This window comes from Magnolia sinica, chromosome 5 (genome assembly GCF_029962835.1).
Source record: "Magnolia sinica isolate HGM2019 chromosome 5, MsV1, whole genome shotgun sequence".
Lineage (NCBI taxonomy): Eukaryota > Viridiplantae > Streptophyta > Magnoliopsida > Magnoliales > Magnoliaceae > Magnolia > Magnolia sinica.
This window is the reverse complement of record NC_080577.1, coordinates 5,574,929-5,592,883: the sequence shown is the minus strand read 5'-3', so window position 1 is coordinate 5,592,883 and position 17,955 is coordinate 5,574,929. Positions and strand designations below refer to the sequence as shown.

General features: G+C 40.4%; 1 protein-coding gene across 1 annotated transcript; it reads right to left on the bottom strand.

Moving 5' to 3' along the window:
• Positions 1 to 150: 150 nt before the first annotated feature.
• LOC131245240 (uncharacterized) lies at positions 151 to 16,144 on the bottom strand. The gene is made up of 8 exons (XM_058244551.1): positions 15,670 to 16,144; positions 14,352 to 14,492; positions 6,550 to 6,642; positions 6,327 to 6,453; positions 3,645 to 3,754; positions 2,840 to 2,920; positions 836 to 921; positions 151 to 760 (listed from the first exon to the last, which is right to left on the bottom strand). The coding sequence occupies exons 1-8, from the start codon at positions 15,961 to 15,963 to the stop codon at positions 547 to 549; spliced, it is 1,146 nt and encodes a 381-aa protein (XP_058100534.1). The 5' UTR covers positions 15,964 to 16,144; the 3' UTR covers positions 151 to 546.
• Between the last annotated feature and the right edge of the window lie 1,811 nt (positions 16,145 to 17,955).

The window sequence follows — 17,955 nt, the reverse complement described above, 5'->3', positions numbered from 1 at the left end:
AGATTAGATAAATGAGAATATGAACACTGAACCCCTATTCAACAAGATATCTCACACATGAGCCATGTTGGCACGCGTCCTTGCATTGGGGATGGGCATGTGGGATTAGAAAAACTCCCTCGAACAGTAACATCAAAATCCACAATGAAATCCACAAAGGCGTATGATTGGACCCAATCATATTCCATCAATACAATCAGGGCCATTCATTTGGCGCAGCTACAGTAGATTAATCAAGCACAAACATTACCCCACTAAAAAGAGAGAAGAAATGGTCATTACCTTAATCTCCACATGGAACAAGACTTGTAATTTTCCAAAATGACATTTCTAATGCAAGGCTGGAACGTCTTCAGATTCATTCCCTCTTTTCCTCATGTGGGTTAATGATATTTTGATCACCATTTATCAAAACAAAACCCGAATGGCCCACCCACCATAAAACACATTCTGTCTGATTGAGATTCTATAAGTCATGATGGACGGACCACTTCACTCAATCAAAAAGTTCCGGCAAAAAAAACTGCACCAGCTCCCACTGCCGCCTTAGATATTGTTACTCCTTTCTCTGCGTGTGATAGATCTGCCCATCCGCAGCCGTCGAGCTGTAAGTGCATCTAACAAAGCATCCAATCCATTCTCCACTGTTTCTGCCTGCTTATCCAATCCAAGCGAACTGAAGGCGGGGAGAAGGTGCAGCTCTGAGAGAAGGCCGATGGCAGCTGCTGCCGTACAGGTACGATCCCATGAAGGCTGGGGCCTGTTGTCACAAGTCAAGAAAATGATAACAAGAGAAGAACTGAAGAAGGATGAGTACAAATGCTATGTTTCTCACCGGAGCTTATGCATCACGGACACACCAGGCATTGACAGGGAAATGCAGGGGAGGTCTCTGTCCCCCCATAACAGCTCCGCATGCTCCTGTAGACAAAATGGCAATTTGGACTGTCAATAACTCGTAAGAACCTCACCAATACGACAAAAGCCCGGGACTGATGCAATGCGTTAATCTAGGCTCTTTAAACCATTTGAGACTGTAAAATTCCACCAGGCTCCATGACAACCCACTATGTCGCAACACTCTAGCCTCTGTTTTTGAGATGGCTCTTTTTTTACACTTGGAGAGCACATGGCAGCTGCACTCTGGTTGTCTAGCAGCCCTTTCTACATCTTGGCAGCTTTGACTATGATCCAGGTTGCCCCCTGACTAGGACGTAGTGTTGGCACTTACACTATTTGTTAAAAACCTAACCAATACACGACAAGCCCAGAATAGATGGAACACATTAAGCTAGGCACTTTAAACCGTTTGGGGTCGTAACATAACTCTTGAAGGGCTGTTTATTTCATTTCTACGTAACAATCAACTGCCGTGGTTAACATGAGATTTGAGTCAGATAATACGAGAATTTGAAGGTAATGTCAGCTAGAGTTGAGCCTCATGATCATGGTTTTAGGGCTTGGAAGAGTTGGATGGGACTTGGCTGAGTCAGATCAGAATCGGTCAGACCCTACCCAGTTCAACACCATGAGCCCATTCCAACAATTCACCCCGACTCAGGCGAGTCAGGCCGATTCACCCTAGATCTGGGTGAGTTGTGAATCAACTCGACCCTGGATGAGTCGGATCAAGTTGCCGAGCCTTTTAAGCATGCTCATAATGTCCAAGAAGCCTTCCTAGTAATATGATTCGAACATTAAACTAGGGGTGTGTTTGGATGCTTGTTGAACTGAATTGCACAGTATAGAAGAGAGAAACGAAGTGGGGGTGGTACCAGTTTTGAAAACCAAAGAAAACCAAAACTGCTAATCATGGATATGTGTTTTGTAAGTCAGACTTGAAATGATAGTAATTGCAATATGGAGGTGGGTAGTTCTTCATGACAAATGGATGGTCATAAATTCCTTAATGATTTCATTTTACCAATTCAATCAAACATCTAAACATAATCACTATGAGTATTTTGGTAACACGATTCAAAGGATTCTTTCCATAGAAAACATGGACATGACAGTGCAAGGAAGGTGAAATGTTTGACTGCTGCTGCTACTACAAATTGTAAAAGTCATCACCTTTACAAGTTCAAACATTTTTTCAGGTGCATGGTAGCTGCATGAATTGTGTATTCAGAGCTAGGAAATTGACAAGTTTATAATGCCGCTTTGATAACTGAGTAGAAATTGCAGTCAATGGCTGGATAAACACGATAATGTTAGTGAACAGAACCATACAAGGAAACGCAAAGAATTTTGGTTTGGTATGATATATTAGAAGTGCACTCTAGTGGCACTGGGCTAATGTGGGGCACATGTGATGGGTGACCACCACCCAACCCATCCATCAAAATGCGTTGTCTCAGGTAAGGCCCAAAAATCATCCCGATCCAAAACACAGGTGGGCCACAGCAAAGGGAACAAGGTGGGAGGTGACGCCTACCCTTGATTTTCACCAAGGCTCAGTTGAGGAGCAAAATATCTTGACTTTTCGCCTAACCCTTCATCCCCCTTCGTCCAGACAGATGAAGGGTCTGAATGGCCTGGATTGCATATGCACAATATGGTGAGCCCCCATGCAAATAAAGGGTGAGTGTTCCTTCCCAACTTGTTCCTTGTGTTGTGGCCCACTTTGTTCATGGATTGGCCTCATTTTTTGCCCCAGGATGGTAACAAGAGCTGACGCATCAGATGGACAGTATGAATTGCATGCATACATCAAATGGGGCCTACCACTAGAGCATGCCCCAACATAATAAACTTCGGTATCTAGGAGTGACAAGAAATTCAAAGAGCAGATATATACACATTGTCTGAAAACAGCATTACAAGCCTTGTGATATACCTTCAAACGCCTGAACATTGCAGCAGAATTACTCCACGTACCATCAATCAGAATAAAGTTTAAAGGTTCATCTCCACGTGACTGTGCAGGGAAACCAAAATGAAGGTTACCACCCTGTTAATCTGAAAGAAGAAACCATGATTTTGAAATAAGAAACACCACGCATGCGTGTATGTGTGGCACACTTTTATGTACACAAGTATATGCATTTCATTGCACAAGCACAGACAGGTGCGGCTGGGTCCGGCTCTATTGCTCAGTGGCTGTTTCAACACTGAGATCATGGGATCGAGTGCCCATGTGGAGTGGTTACGTGTGTGAGTGTGTGTGGTGTGGGTGTGGGTGTGTGTGTAGATTAAAAATTAAAAATTTAAAAAAGCACAGACGGGTGCAGCCATATAATTGGATTCTTGTGTTCTTTGTCATGCCTAAAAGATGCAATAGTTTTCCTCTCTTTTTTCTTGAGAAAATGGCCTAATAAAATTCTTCTATTTTACTCCATATGATAAATCCTGAATCCAGCATCTTGTCAAGGTGGAAATATTCTTCACAAGTGCCCCTGAGTAATTGCCCCTTCTCTTTGACATTCACCTTACAAATGAAAAAAGAAAAAAAATAAAATAAAATACAGAGAGTAGTTACTTTTTTCCTGGGAGTTATTTGATACTCTAGAAGCGTATGACGCTTGTTATGCAGGCACTCAAAAATTGTACACGTAGCATACATTAACTAAAATCAAACCAACTAAATTGAGGAACACAGTCATTAAGTGTGGTATTCAAAAACAGTAACATGTAGAACATACCACTGTCGATTCGCATTCTGAATTCGTTAATGATCCATGAGAGCAGATATCCTGCACTGACTTGGTGGATGCAATCTTATTAGGATAAAGGCACCAAACCATGTCTCTTCCTGAAACCGAAGCATCTTAAAAATTACAATAAGGAGCAAGCATCATGGATTTTGAAATAGTTGATAGAAGAATTCCTACACAAAATATATCCCACACGTATACTACAAGTATATAGTACCAGTAGAGGACACCCAGATCCATAGCTCAACTGGCAGACTGAGTGGAGATACCTCGTTTCAACACTTGAGGTCATGGTATCGATCCCTAGTGGGGGTGGCTAACATGGAGTGTGTGTACTGACATGGGTGTGTACTAACAAGCTAACCCGAAATATATATATATATATATATATATATAGACACACACACACACCAGTAGAGGAGTACAGGTGTTGCATCATGTTGATACTGGTGCTCTGTGAGTAATACTGAGAAAGATGTCGTGTGCATGCATCTCAGTTACAGGAACGGAGAAAATTGTGTCATATACATAAAAGGCAAAGTGGTAGTCAAACAGAATCTTTAGGAGAGAAGAACAGAGTCCCCAATCAATATCAATGGTTTAAATACTTAAGGGTGGCAATGGGCCAGGTAGCCCGCCTGACCCACCTTTGGGCTGGGCTCAGGCCTATTAGCTTGGTCCATGGGGTCCATGGACCAAGCTTGGGCCTCGCATGCATGGCCTGATCAATTTTCGAGTTGGGCTCAGGCTCAAGTCATTTTAGCCCGACCCAGCACTACCCGACTTTGTATGTATGCGTTATGTCCGACCAATATGCCATTCAATCCTCAGTTAGAAAACCCATCCCATCTTGAATGTAGACCATTGTTTCATTCCTCTAAAATGTCTATTTCTTTTTGCATGTGTGGCCCACTTGATCAACAGATAAACTAGGAATATTCGAGTGCGAAATAGGGATTTTTATCAATTTTCAGGTTGGGCCAGGTTTGGCCAGCTTGGGCTCAGGCCTTGAGTCTTAAACGTTGGGCCAGGCCTGCACCTAGCCGGGCGCAACCCAAACCCAGCCCATTGCTACCCCTGTAAATACTCCCTCCATTGATAAGGAGTCAACAATGTCATTTGTCTCCTTGTGAATGTTACAGAAGTATATACATTGCACAAGAGTTAGGTAAAGATCCAAAAAAGAAAGTGCGGGAAAGTTCATGCTGTGGAAGCTCCATGGTCCCTGAAATGGAATTTGTACAAGTTAACCATATAAGCTACATGCTTCCTAGGAGGCTGCTGCAAAAGTAGTTTCTCTGTCCTAGAGCTCTCATGTGTTAAATTAGCCTTTCCAAAAGGTTGGATCTTTTGGAATAAAGGAAAAGGAATGAAAAATGACATTTTTAAACATCATCATGCTCAGTTGCCACTGTGCAACAAGGAAATGGTACTTCCAAAGTTTTTAGTTGTGCTGAAACATCTACAAAACAGATACATGTCACAGATAGGCTTTGGACCAAATTCAACTTAGACCACCCCCCCCAAAAAAAAGTGCAGTTAAAGGCAGTAGGTGCGCCCCAGGCTCAAGTGCCCCTGAAACACCTAGGTGCACCAAGGCGTATACCTGAGAATCAATGCTACTACTTTTTTTAGTTTATTTTATCACATAAATATTGCATATTTAGATACATATTGATTTTTTTAATAGTTAGATGCAATTTCCAAAAATAAAATAAAATTGCATCTACTCAAACATTCCATTGAATACACAAAACCCTAGCATTTCTGACACCCCCAAATTCCGAAGTCTACAAACCCTAGTATCATAAAATTCCCAATTCCTCTAAACCCCAAATCCCCTATTTCCAATTTTCCCCTAGTTCCCCCAATTATGGATGCTAATTTCCCAATTTCCTCAAATCTTAACCCTAAATTTCTCAATTTCCCCAACTCCCCATATTCAACCAACCCGAAATCACTAATTTTTCAAAATCCCTAAATCCTCATTTTCCGATGCTCCCAAAATCCCCAATTCATCCTCAATCTCTTGTATGGACATAGAACACAAAAAGAAGCTTAAATTGCTTTCAAGAAGTCCAACATAGTGCCTAGAATGCTAATAGAAGAAAGAAACCAAGACAAAGATCTCACAAGTTATGAAAATTTTAAGACATTTGGGAGAAGATACATTTTCATAAATCAAAGCTTTGAACTATAAGAAATGGAAAAGAAGTGTCCAGAGAGGTTTTATATTTTATAACCCCAACACACACAATCAAACCCTAAGCGTTTCCGCCTTTTATGGTTGCAAAATATCAAAAAATAAAAAATAAAAAAGAGTGAAACTTATTTTGAGGTACCCATAAGGATGGAAACACCCATGCATCTACGCACACGCCCGAGTGGCCCAAAACACCTGGAAGTGCTCTTCGAATGCCTCTAACTACACTGTTTGTTTTTTTTTAAGTGTTGATAAAATACATTGATGGAACTTTGAGCCAATTTAGCAATGGCAAGATAATTTTCAGATAGATTAGATTGTTGATTGAATCATTCATTTGATATTTACTAAAGAATACAGAAACAATTATCATAGAGAACTACTACCTTCGTAAGTTCGTTTATTTTCAACAATTCATGCATTCCAATATGTGAAAAATAAGTAATATAAATAATATTCATCTAAACCTGCAAGCTTCAGTGCATCCCACATGATCTCTTCATGTTCACGAATTCCAAAAAGGCATAAAGATGATGCTTGAATTCCAAATAGTTGCCACAACAACTTTCCAGTATTATTTTGCCGCAGAAAATCCTGTAGGAGTGATGATATCAATTGAAGTAAATCTTTTAAAAGTACATAAACAGGTGTAACTTGAGCATTATATTAAATGGGTAAAGGCACTTGAACCTTTGGGTGCATATACAACCAAAACCGAATCCCGGGCCATAGAGAACATGGTAAAAGTCTGGAACACATGCAATCTTCCAAAGCAAGCCAGCACTGCAAAATGATATAACCTTTAATGTGAAATGTGACATTGGAATTGTAGAGAAACATCTTAGATATTTTTTGTAGAGTAGAAAAAATGTTATTATTTTTTTTTTAAAGCCAGCTGCACTGCAGAAAGGAGTTTTTTTGCCAATTTTCAGAACAAAGTAGGGTGGGAAAATGACTCACCTGTTCGAAAGTACTGTTACAGATAAAAGATATTTTGACTGACAAGAGGTGAAGTAGACCACAAGAAAAGTAGCCAATTGTGATATTTTACCTATAAAGCCATGCCATCACTGTCATAGCCTTGTTCCAACTATATGTGATTGGGGGAAAATGTCATTCCTCTAGCATCTCCCATTTTGACCACACTAAGGGAATAATACAAAGAGGATGATAAGTTTCTTAGTCCAAAAACAAAATAAATACTCTTAACCACCAATCATAAGGGTTTGCTTCTTAAATGATCTCATATCAGCCAGGCCGCACAAGACAATATTTCTATAATAATTGAAAAAACCCCACCAGAACATGAAGGCCATGGGATACGACTAGTGGTACCATCACAATAAAGCTTTAGGTTTAGGGTTTAGGGGCTACATTGATGCTCTCGAAAGTGTAGCGAAGCCATCTACCTTTTATTATGGAAGGCCATGGACTTGGAGCTGAGCTGCCATCCCACGACTCTTCTACTTAAGAGTGTCATTCCGAGTTCAGGATTTTGCAATTCCAAGACTCATCAGGACATAAAATGATTTAGTCTCGACATTTTGTCATTGTCTTTGCTCCTACATCCACTCATGCTTCCAATCACTTCTTGCAAGAAAGACCCAAGATGTTGATGAAAGTAGTAGTGAAACAGGAGAAAAAAATCACTGCTTAGCAAAACCAATCAAAATTCATGTGAATAATTTGTCATCCCCGACAACCTATATTATCTTATTCCTTCCAACCAGATTGTCATAATATTAATGGAATGAGACATGAGCTCATCTCAAATATTTATGTGTAGAGACAGCAACCCCAATTTTGACTAGAAAAGAAGAAGTGTCCAGTTTGCGGAACGCAAGTATCACATCCCAACTACTACTGCCTATGGGGGTGAAACAAATGCAAGTGGATTTTGGTCTGTCTCAAGGCCACAAGTGACACAAACATCACCCAAAACAACATCCCAATCATGACCGCATGCCCTAGAAGGAAGCATGTCATGCGTCAGTGACTGATGCAAGACATGAAATTTAAATATGAGATGCAAGATTTCAAGCTTAGATCATACCAATTTAGAAACAATTACACAAATTCCACATCTCACATGACAGTCCAAACATTCAATTAAAGGGGAATCTATGCGGGTCTAGGCCGACAGAGGCTAGGACTGGACTAATAAAATTATGGACCAAATGATGTCAAAGGAAAATAGAAATCAACCACACATGTATAAGAATCAGTCCCTAATCCAAAGGATTCCCCAATTTCAATTCAAGGAACTCTATGGTGAGAAAATGGACAAATAAATTAAGGATAATGCAATCTAAAGTTAGGGTTTATGAAAAACTGGTATGAGAGGGTAAAATAAGAAGAAAACCTGAACCGGAAGACAGTTCCCGCACGCGAACAGCAACAATGGCCTAGACACATGTGCGTGTGATCACGACCGCACGTGTGTGGGGCCCACTATTCAGAAAAGGGCCACCTTGGCCCTGGTCGGCCAGGGATGGACTCCAAAACCCTCAAATCTCAGCTCGATCCGATGCACGGTTTGTGCGTAATGCTCCGTCAAAGTTTCAACCCTTCTGTAGGGCCAGATTCTGAAATTCTGTTGTGGGGAGGAGAACGGTTGCAACAAAGAACGAATTTGAATCGTGGATGATTGTATGAGATGAGAAGTATGGATGGTAGAAGATGAAGGCGAATCGGGATAGATGTGACTTCGCACCACAGTAGTTAGCCCTTCGAAAAGGGAGGGCTTCGCACCCACTATTGAATTCTTCCACAACTCACGAAGAGAGCAAAAAAATAAAGCAGGAATTTTTATTAAGCTTGAATGAATCAAAAGAACTACAAGGGGTGCCTATTTATGGGGAAAACCCCATACCCCAAAACTCACGCCACGTGCGCAACCTATTACTTGGCGATGAAGTAAACTAAAATAGAAATCAAACAAAGAAATCTAAAGCGTTCATGATGTTCTAAATAACAACAATAAGCAAAACCTAAAATATGAAATCAATCCGACTAGCGGGCCATGATCATGAGATCCCATGATGGGCTTTTCTTGATTATCGGGCGCACTCTTTTGAACCAAAACTCTGCCTTCTAGCATGGGAGCCCTCCCTGGACGTCGTCATCGATCCAGATCGACGGTGGGGCCCTCCTTCGTGCGTACATGCGTAGGGGGCGGCGTACGTGCGCGTGATGTCCCCATCAGTGACGATCTTCACAACTCGGTTAACGTTAAGTTTTAACAGTTGATTTCCAAAATGCGAATCAATCTGAGCCATGATCATGATCATTAGTAGGGTATTGAATATGGACCCTTAGATCACGGATGCATAAGGATGGATGGTGTCTGCATGGAGAGCGTAATTGTGTCCACATGGATATATAAGGCTATTTTGGCCTTTTCCATGATGGGAGGATAAGACCTTTAGAACTGATTGTTTTAGGAGCTTAGCAGAGTCTACCTTCTCGGCAGACTCTCCCTCCTTTTTTATATTTTCTCTTGTTTCTTCTATAATACATCTATCGTTATCTTTCAAAAAAAAAAAAGACCTTTAAAACTAATTTGGCAAGCCCAAATCACAACTTGGACAAATCCATATCAAGGAGAGACAATGAATGGGAATTGAAGATATCTCTCAGTTGGACAATATGATAAACCTTTAGGTCCGTATATAACGCAGCTCTCTCCATTGAAAAACACAAAAACCGTAGAAATTATCCTCCCGTCTTCTCGTTGGAGAATTCATGGTGAACTTCATTTGTTATCACCTAGAGACACCCCAATTTCTTCGATAACACAGATCAACACAGCAGGGTATGTAATCATGTTATTAATTTCTGCTGCTTTATGTCTCATCTTCTTAAGTTGATTGATAGGATACAAGTTAAAATCCTGTGGCCAAAATTACCAACATCATCTAGACTGAATCAAGCATTTCATCTTTTACTTAATTGCAGTGTCTCGAGATGTTTGGTATACAACCCCTGTGATTCTTCCTAATCTTAGAATTCTAGAATGGTATAAGAAACATACGGAAATAGCGATGACCTATAAAACATTGTTATTATATTAAAAGCATGCTCCCAAATGAATGAACACTGATTACCATGAAAATAATGTCATGAGAATATACACATTCGTGCTTGAGCACCAGTTGACCCTCCTACTCGAAATATTTCTTCTACAGTGAATGAATATTGAGGACCATACAACCCGAAATGGTTCCCAAGAAGACTTGGGAGGCATGAATCATTATCATCATCTAAGCCTTATACCAACTAATTGGGGGCAGCTACGTGAATCTTGTTTCGTCATTCCACTCTATCAAGGACCATATCCTCAATTAAACAACAAGCCATCAAATCTCTTCTTATTACCTCCACCCACATCCTTTTGGGCCTTCCCATTGTCCTTTTATAGCCCTCCTTGAACCAACTCACTCCTAAGCGATGCAGTTTTTGGTCTCCAATACACATGGACAAACCACCAAGTCTACTTTCCCTTATCTTCTTACTATTGGGGCTACTCCCAAGTCCCCTCGATTGTGTTCATTGATGATTATACATACATACATTAAAAGTTGTGTGTGTCTTTTATTTAATTTTTTTTTATGATCTTGAACTGCCTGCCCTAGAGGGCCTAGAACCATTTTTGTATTTGTTCCAAACTCCATTAATTATATCCTGAACCTGAGTTTCACTTTTTTATGATCTCGACTACCTGTGAACCATTTTTATTTTTGTTCTAACTCTATCAATTCTATCTTAAACCCGAGTTCCGCATAGGTCCAATCCACTTCTTTTCTATCTTTCCTAACAAACCACTGAAAGAAAGGGGAGGATTGGTCATAGAGAATTTATTGTATGTCTAATCCACTTTTATTCACACCTGGGAGGCATGTGAAATGAAGAAAGAGTATACCAATACACTTCAAAAATCTTTTTTTTTTTTTAAAGAAAAGAAAAAAAGTGGAGGATAACAAAGGAACGGTTAGGCCTGCGTTTTCTAGCCTTATAAGAGTGAGTGACTCAAACTATATAAAATTCAAAGCCTTTAAGGTTTTTTCTTCTTTTTTTTTTTTCCTTCTTTTTTTTGGGGGGGGGGGGGGTTGTCAAAGATGAAGTAAATTTATTAGGGCCAAGCAACCAAAAAAGTGAAACAAAACAACAAACAAGACAAATTAAAACAAATGCAACAAAAGGACAAAGATACAAGCCAAACTCCCTATAAAGGAAAACCGAAATATATATATATATATATATATATATATATATATATATATATATATATATAAAAGGAAAAAAAAAAAAAAAAGAGCTCAGATTGCCCACTCCGAAATATACATCAATATCTGATTGAGAACCCTAACTCCCTAAGCATTGTAGAACTTTGATTTCGAAAGCAATGGTTGTTTCTTTCCAACCAAGTAGCCCACAGCAAAGCCAAACTCCATTTCAAACGGCCTAAACTCCCGCCCCTTCCCTCCTGCCAAACTTTAAAAAGACGATTGATAGAGTTTAGCATCACCCAACAAACACTTGACATTCGAAGAATCCCCGACCACACTATTCTCGAGAATGAGCAGTGAATGAAGAGATGATCGACAAATTCCTCTCCACTCAAGCACATTAGAAACATATTAGGGAGGAACGTCACGTGTTTCTGAAGGTTGTCCATCATTAAAATCCTATTCCTTCCCACCAGCCAAGCAATGGCTGAGATTTTAGGAGGAGCTCTAAAAGACCACATGAAGGCAGTAAAGCGGGTATCTTCCCCTTGAAAGGATCAAGACAAGAAGTATTACAAAGAGAGAATAAAAAATCTACCTGAGCTCCCAAAGCATCAACCAGAAAGTCATCCATTTCCAGTGATATCAAAGTCCTTTGCAAACGACATAAAAGATAGTAAATCATTACATTCAGACTCATTTAGGTCCGTCCTGCAAAGAGATGCCCAAACTCCAAATTCCTCCAAAGAGAAATAGCTCACACTTGAAACATCTACCACCAGGCATAGCTTGGCCAATGTCAAGAATGATTATCTAAGTGTGGCATCACCACACCAGATATCATGCCAAAATCTGACCCTAGATACCTCCCTTATAACAAGAATGAAGCCCCGAAAAACATCTGCAGCCATTCTCGCCACCACCTTCCACAAGAATGATGCGCAATAAAGAGAAGAATCTCTAATTCACCAGCCATTGGGGGAGGTTCCATACTTAGCTATAAAATTTGCCTCCACAAAGCATAATCCTCCACCCCAAAACATTAGATCCATTTACCCAGTAACACTAAATTCATAACCTCCAAGCATCTGATCCCAACCCCCTTTTCATCGGGCCAACAAACATCAGACCACTTCCAAAGATGGAATTTGCCTTTAGAGACACATCCTTACTACCAAAAAAAAAAAAAAGACCTTCTTAGCTTATCAATACACACGATCACCTATTTAGGACACTAGAAAAGAGACATAACAAAGAGGAAGGTTCAAAAGAGAAGATTTAATAAGGGGTCATTTGGCACATTGTATTTGGAGGTAAATGAGTGTATTCCAAATCCAAGTAGCTACTTTTTGCATTTGGTGGCCATGGATTTGGAGGTGAATGGAATCTGAGGTATTTTAAATACACCATTTTGGTGTGTTTTGAAATCTCAGCAAAATGTTGGGATTTCGGTGTAATCCAAATGAAATGCCTTTTTGGGATTCCAATGCATTCCAAATCCAAGCTCCCAAACGAGCCATAAGAGTCAACCTACCCACCAGGGAGAGCAATTTGCTCTTCTAGGGGCTTTGTTTTCTTTCCATCCTCTCCACCACAATGTCCCAAAGGTGGGCCGCGGGTTTACCCAAACTAAGTGGGAGGCCAAGATAAGTGGAGGTAAAAGAGCCTTCACGACAGCTAAAAATGCTAACTAAATGAGATAGAACCTCCTCAGGGGTGTTTATCCCAAGAATCTCACTTTTTTGACAAATTAATATTAATCCCCAACACCACCTCATACCAAATTATTAAGATCCTTAAATTCAATATCATCAACTCCTCAGCCTCATAGAATAAAATTATATCATCCACAAACTGCAAGTGATTAATCGGCTTGAGGGAAATTATCGACTACCCTCTGGATAGTACTTTGCTAAGAGCCTCAGCTATAACCAGAAAAAAGAATGGGGAAACAGGATCCCCTTGTTTAATACCCCGAGTAGATTTAAAGAAACCAAAAGGGGACTCGTTAATTAGGACCGAGAAAGTAGCCAAAGAGACACAATGCCTCATCCAGAGTCTCCATTTCTCCCTGAAGCCCATCCAACCTAACAAATAATCCAGTAAAAACCAATTAACATGATCATATGCCTTCTTGATGTCTAATCTATATAAAACCCCCTGTTTTCCAGACCTATGGCATGAGTCCACATATTAATTGCAATCAGTGCACTATCAGCAATATGCCTGCTTGCAATAAAAGCTCTCCGATAAGACGAGATGACCTTGGGGAGAATAGTCGAGAACCTCTAACTCAAGGCCTTAGCAATGATCTTATAAGGACTTCCCAAAAGACTGGACTCTGCACCATCCACCTTCAAAATAAGGGCTAGGAAAGTGCAACCCAACTCTTTCAAAATATAACCCAAGGCCAAAAAAAAAACCTCCGCAAAAGCCAAGAGATCGAGTTTCACCATCTCCCAAAAAGACTAGAAGAAAGCCAACGGAAAGCCATTAGGACCCAGGGCTTTATCCCTTCCTAAGTCCCAAACTGTTGTCTTAGTCTCATCGAGAAGAATGAGCCATTCCAAACCAAGGGCATCCTCCCAGGAGATAGAATCAAAGACTAGATTATCCAAGGAGGGTCTCTCGCGGCCCTCATCCGAAAGAAGATCAGCATAAAATTCAACAATGGCATTACAAATAAAATCTTTATCATCAAAATTTAAACCATTAACCTTGAGGGAGGAGATAGAATTGACGTGAGCCCGAGCAGGCGGTCACTGGCTGTACCATGGAAGAAACTGGTATTCCTATCTCCCTCCAAAGCCATCAAGGTTGGCCTAAAGACTTGCTCAAAACTCCTTCCCAAGCCCTTAATTGTGGAAGGTGATTTTTTGAATGCAACTATGAGCTTCTGATTTGAGCATCACTGCTTGGATGCACTGTTTCATCAGCAATGAGATTAAGAAGTTGCCTCCATCCCTTCAATTTCTTTTAGGCATGCTTCAAGAGAAGCAATCACCTTTGCGGATGTTCTAGCAAAGACAACACTGCTAGGTTACTGTTTTTCATTGGCAATGCTTATCAACTATCTTAGTGGACGGTTGTATTCTTTTCACTCTTTAATTAATTTTTGTTGCTACTAGGTTGAAAAAAAAATCTAAAACATGACATGGTGGTGTAACTTTTCTTCATGCCCTAACAAAATGAATATAAAAGCATAAAGAAAACAACAGCGACCAAAAACAATGTTGTTTATATTTCATCAGGGTGCATGAGTACCTTCTGGCAAAGGTATCCCCTACTCCCAAGCAAACGGCAAGCTATCTGCCGGGCAGCAAAGAATTGAAGCTTCTTTTCGGAATCAGTTAGAGCCCGGTACGTCGCTCTATGTTTCTTATCCTCTTGAGCCTTAAAATCGCCCTGTAAGGGAAAGTTGCAAGATGTAATGAAGCATTTCATACAGACAATTGCATCATGTTTATACCAGCAAAAATCAGTAGAGAGAGTAGCAGTATAAACAATAACAAATATAACATAATTGAGCATAAAGAAGGGGATTATATATATATATAAGGAAAACAAAAACTGAAATCAGCTAACAAATGCAATCTTAGATGAAATGACAACATCACCACAGGTGGGTCCTGTGCATATTGAAAAATGCATTTGTTCATATTACTATAAAAATTGGAATACTGAATACAAAACAGAAAATTTATCAAAAGCAATCGAGCAGCTGTGATGTGAATTCCACTAGTATAACAAACTAGGAGAATCCTATCAGATATTTTAAGGAATTAAGTAACAAAAAAATCATCTCTTTAATTCTGAAAATCATATATAACTCTGTAATTCTGGTGAACAATTTGTAGGATTTTTTTCCTTTAACCATGAATGATATTCAACAAATGCCGTGTAAGAAATGGCTGCTGGAATCCATACTATACTGTTTTATGCACGTATTCCCAACATTCCAGCAAATCCCAATCCACAAAAGTAAGGGATGAGAACAACCAATTAACCGGAAATTCCTACACCAGTGAATATATTCGATAACCAGCCATCTTATTTAAAAAATAAAAAATAAATAAAATAAAAACATGAATTGAACGTGACTGATTGATCACCGCCCCCAAAACCAGCGAGTTCTTTCCAAATTACATGAAAAACCCAATTCAAAGAAAGTACCAACTATGCAACTTCTCCACATAATAAGATCACAAGATATTCAAATTTTCAAATAAAACAACCAAACAGTCCCCATTTTGTAATACCTGTCAAAACAGCTCTTGGTGTAGGATAATAACATTATGGAGGTGTGATAAGCTGCCCAGGTTTTTTTATTTTTATATAGTTTGTACAAGTGGGCCCACGTTCCAGTCATCCAGACCATTGATACGATCAGTCGCATTGCCGCTGGGCCATGGACCATATATCTCCTACATCGGAAAATCCTAACCCTTCACTAGTGGCCAGATATCTAGCATTAGAATTAAATCCAGAAAATTTTCGGCGAACAGGGCATCGAAGGTGGGGCCCACCATATGAACGGTCTTGATCAGTAGAGAGTGTCCAACAAGCGGAGCAAGAATTCTACCTGGAGCTTCCCTCCAAGGCCTCCAAAGCTCATCTGGGCATCCATGTCTCGTTCCAGGGCCTTCAGATCGTTGATGATGTCGGCCACCAGTGCTGGTATTGGGGAGGAGGTGCCCCAGCCCTGCCATTCTCGGAGGGTGATGGCATCGCCCCCGTCCGTTTCTTTGGGAGGCGATGGAGCACCAGTTCTGGGTGACCCGCGGGCGGTTTTGGCCTGGGAATCCATGCTCCTGTGGTTGCGTATGGGAGGAGGCGAAGGACATCTAAAGCCCAACGCGCGGGCCGTGTATAGCATGCTTTGTTGAGGTTTTTCGCGGGTGCGCGTGCTGTGCAGTTGGCCTGCGATGGTCCCTTTCTTCGATGGGGAAGTGATACTGGCATAGCCGTTCAACTCCAGGCCCCGCCCACGTGCCAGAGCAGCAGCCACGTGGGAGAGTTTAATGCCATTAGCCAGAGGCCCACTTCGATTGAGCCTGGCTCAATGGGGTTATTTGAAATATAGGCTCCGAAACAGGTCATAAGCTCAATGGGGCCCATAGTGATATATGAGCGTCACACATCTACTCCACCATTCAAATCCAAATTTAAGTGCACCACACCACAAGAAAGAATGGGGATTGAATGTTCATAGTTTATCCTATATATGGGTCACAAAAAAAGGTTTTTGATTAGGCTTATATTTGTGATATACCTTCACCCAACTGAGAATCACCTTACGAAGGGGTTGAATGGGATATAAATATGAAGGTGGGTGCAGAAAGGTTTAAAGGTGACTGTGTGCATTACACAATTCATGTGGAAAGGCATGCTTGAGTTATTGGTTTATCTCAATTTTGAGCTCAAGTCCTAGCATGTGCTAGGGAAATTGATAGATGGAGCGGATCTCAAAAAAGTAGGCATTTGGCCCCACCCAGCTTAGGGTCAACAGCTCGCCGTAACAGGAAGGAAGCTGTTTGGGTGGCATAGAGATGTTGCTCTGGACCAAGGGAGTGTATTTGACCAAATATGCATTTGATGGAACTACTTTTAAACATGTTCCATGATGACAACATCTCTAATAGCGACCCACGCGGCTTTGAAGTAGATTGGATCGGACCTCTCTAAACACTAAGGCCTTAACATAGTGGGATTTGACTGGGTCATATGTGGCTCCTTTAAGTAGTGGCAAAAACATATTTGGAAGTGGTCGGTGAAATACCTATTTGACACACTTTTGAACCCCAAACACTAATCTGTTACCACGTAGGTGATTGCCAAGAGATACACCATGTTTGTAGGAAGCAAATTGCATGCTGAGGTTCACCATAATTAATGTATTAATAAATAATTTTAAGCCTTGAGCTTAAAAATGAAGCATATCAAACGCTCAAAAGGACCACACCATAAGAAAAAGTGTGAAGTGAACATCTACTATTGAGAATTTCTTGAGGGCTATAGAAGTTTTGGATCAAACTTATTTTAATGTTTTCCCCTATCCATGTCCGTATAATCTTATGAATAGGTTGCATGACAAATAAGCATCACCATGGAGCCTAGCAAGGTTTCAACAATGGAAATCATTATTCACACTATTTCTTGTGGTATGAACTGCTTGATCTTTGGATATGCTATAATTTTGGGCTCAACCCCTTAAATTATATGGAAAGGCAGACGGACAACATAGATAGAGTACATACATTTATGGTGGGCCCAATTGGGTCTACACAGTATGATAAGCATATTGAATAACTTAGTATGCAATCCGATTTCATGTTTATCAGGTATGCCACCACATAGGTTAGTTGTGTGCACGGCCCATGGTAATTTTTATACTCCATCCAATCCATTCACATACGCGCCTCTCAATGAACAACAAAAATCAACCCGTTCCACATTACTTAAATTTAGAAAATTCCAGCACTATTTTACATTGTTCTCTATGGCCCATCCCACCTAAGTTTTGCGTAAGCTTGCTTTTTAGAATCAAAGCCGAGAACACGGTGGCCCACTCGATGGAGGTGTTGTCCTCTCTAATGCAAAATTCAGTCACATGTAATATCTGTAGGTGTGCTGCAATCGATTGTACAGCTATTCCAACTAAAGAACTTTTGACCTCGTGTTGAAACCCGTGAAGTCTGCCACGAGGCAAGAATTGGAACCTGAAAACCTTGAGACCATGACGATACTCGGGAACTTAGAAATTACTCGGAAATCACATGCGTGGCATGCAGGTAATTTGAAATAAGCCGTTTAAATTATGAGTCGCTGTTAGATGTATCATGAATCAAAATTACTCTTGTTTGATATG

Excerpts from the sequence above, each read along its gene's own strand:
- LOC131245240 (XM_058244551.1), bottom strand. The coding sequence starts at position 15,963 with ATGCTATACACGGCCCGCGCGTTGGGCTTTAGATGTCCTTCGCCTCCT. Across the intron at positions 2,921-3,644 it reads CAGAATGCGAATCGACAGTG|TCACGTGGAGATGAACCTTT; the intron begins GTATGTTCTACA and ends TTCCCTGCACAG. Across the intron at positions 761-835 it reads TCCGTGATGCATAAGCTCCG|GCCCCAGCCTTCATGGGATC; the intron begins GTGAGAAACATA and ends TTGTGACAACAG.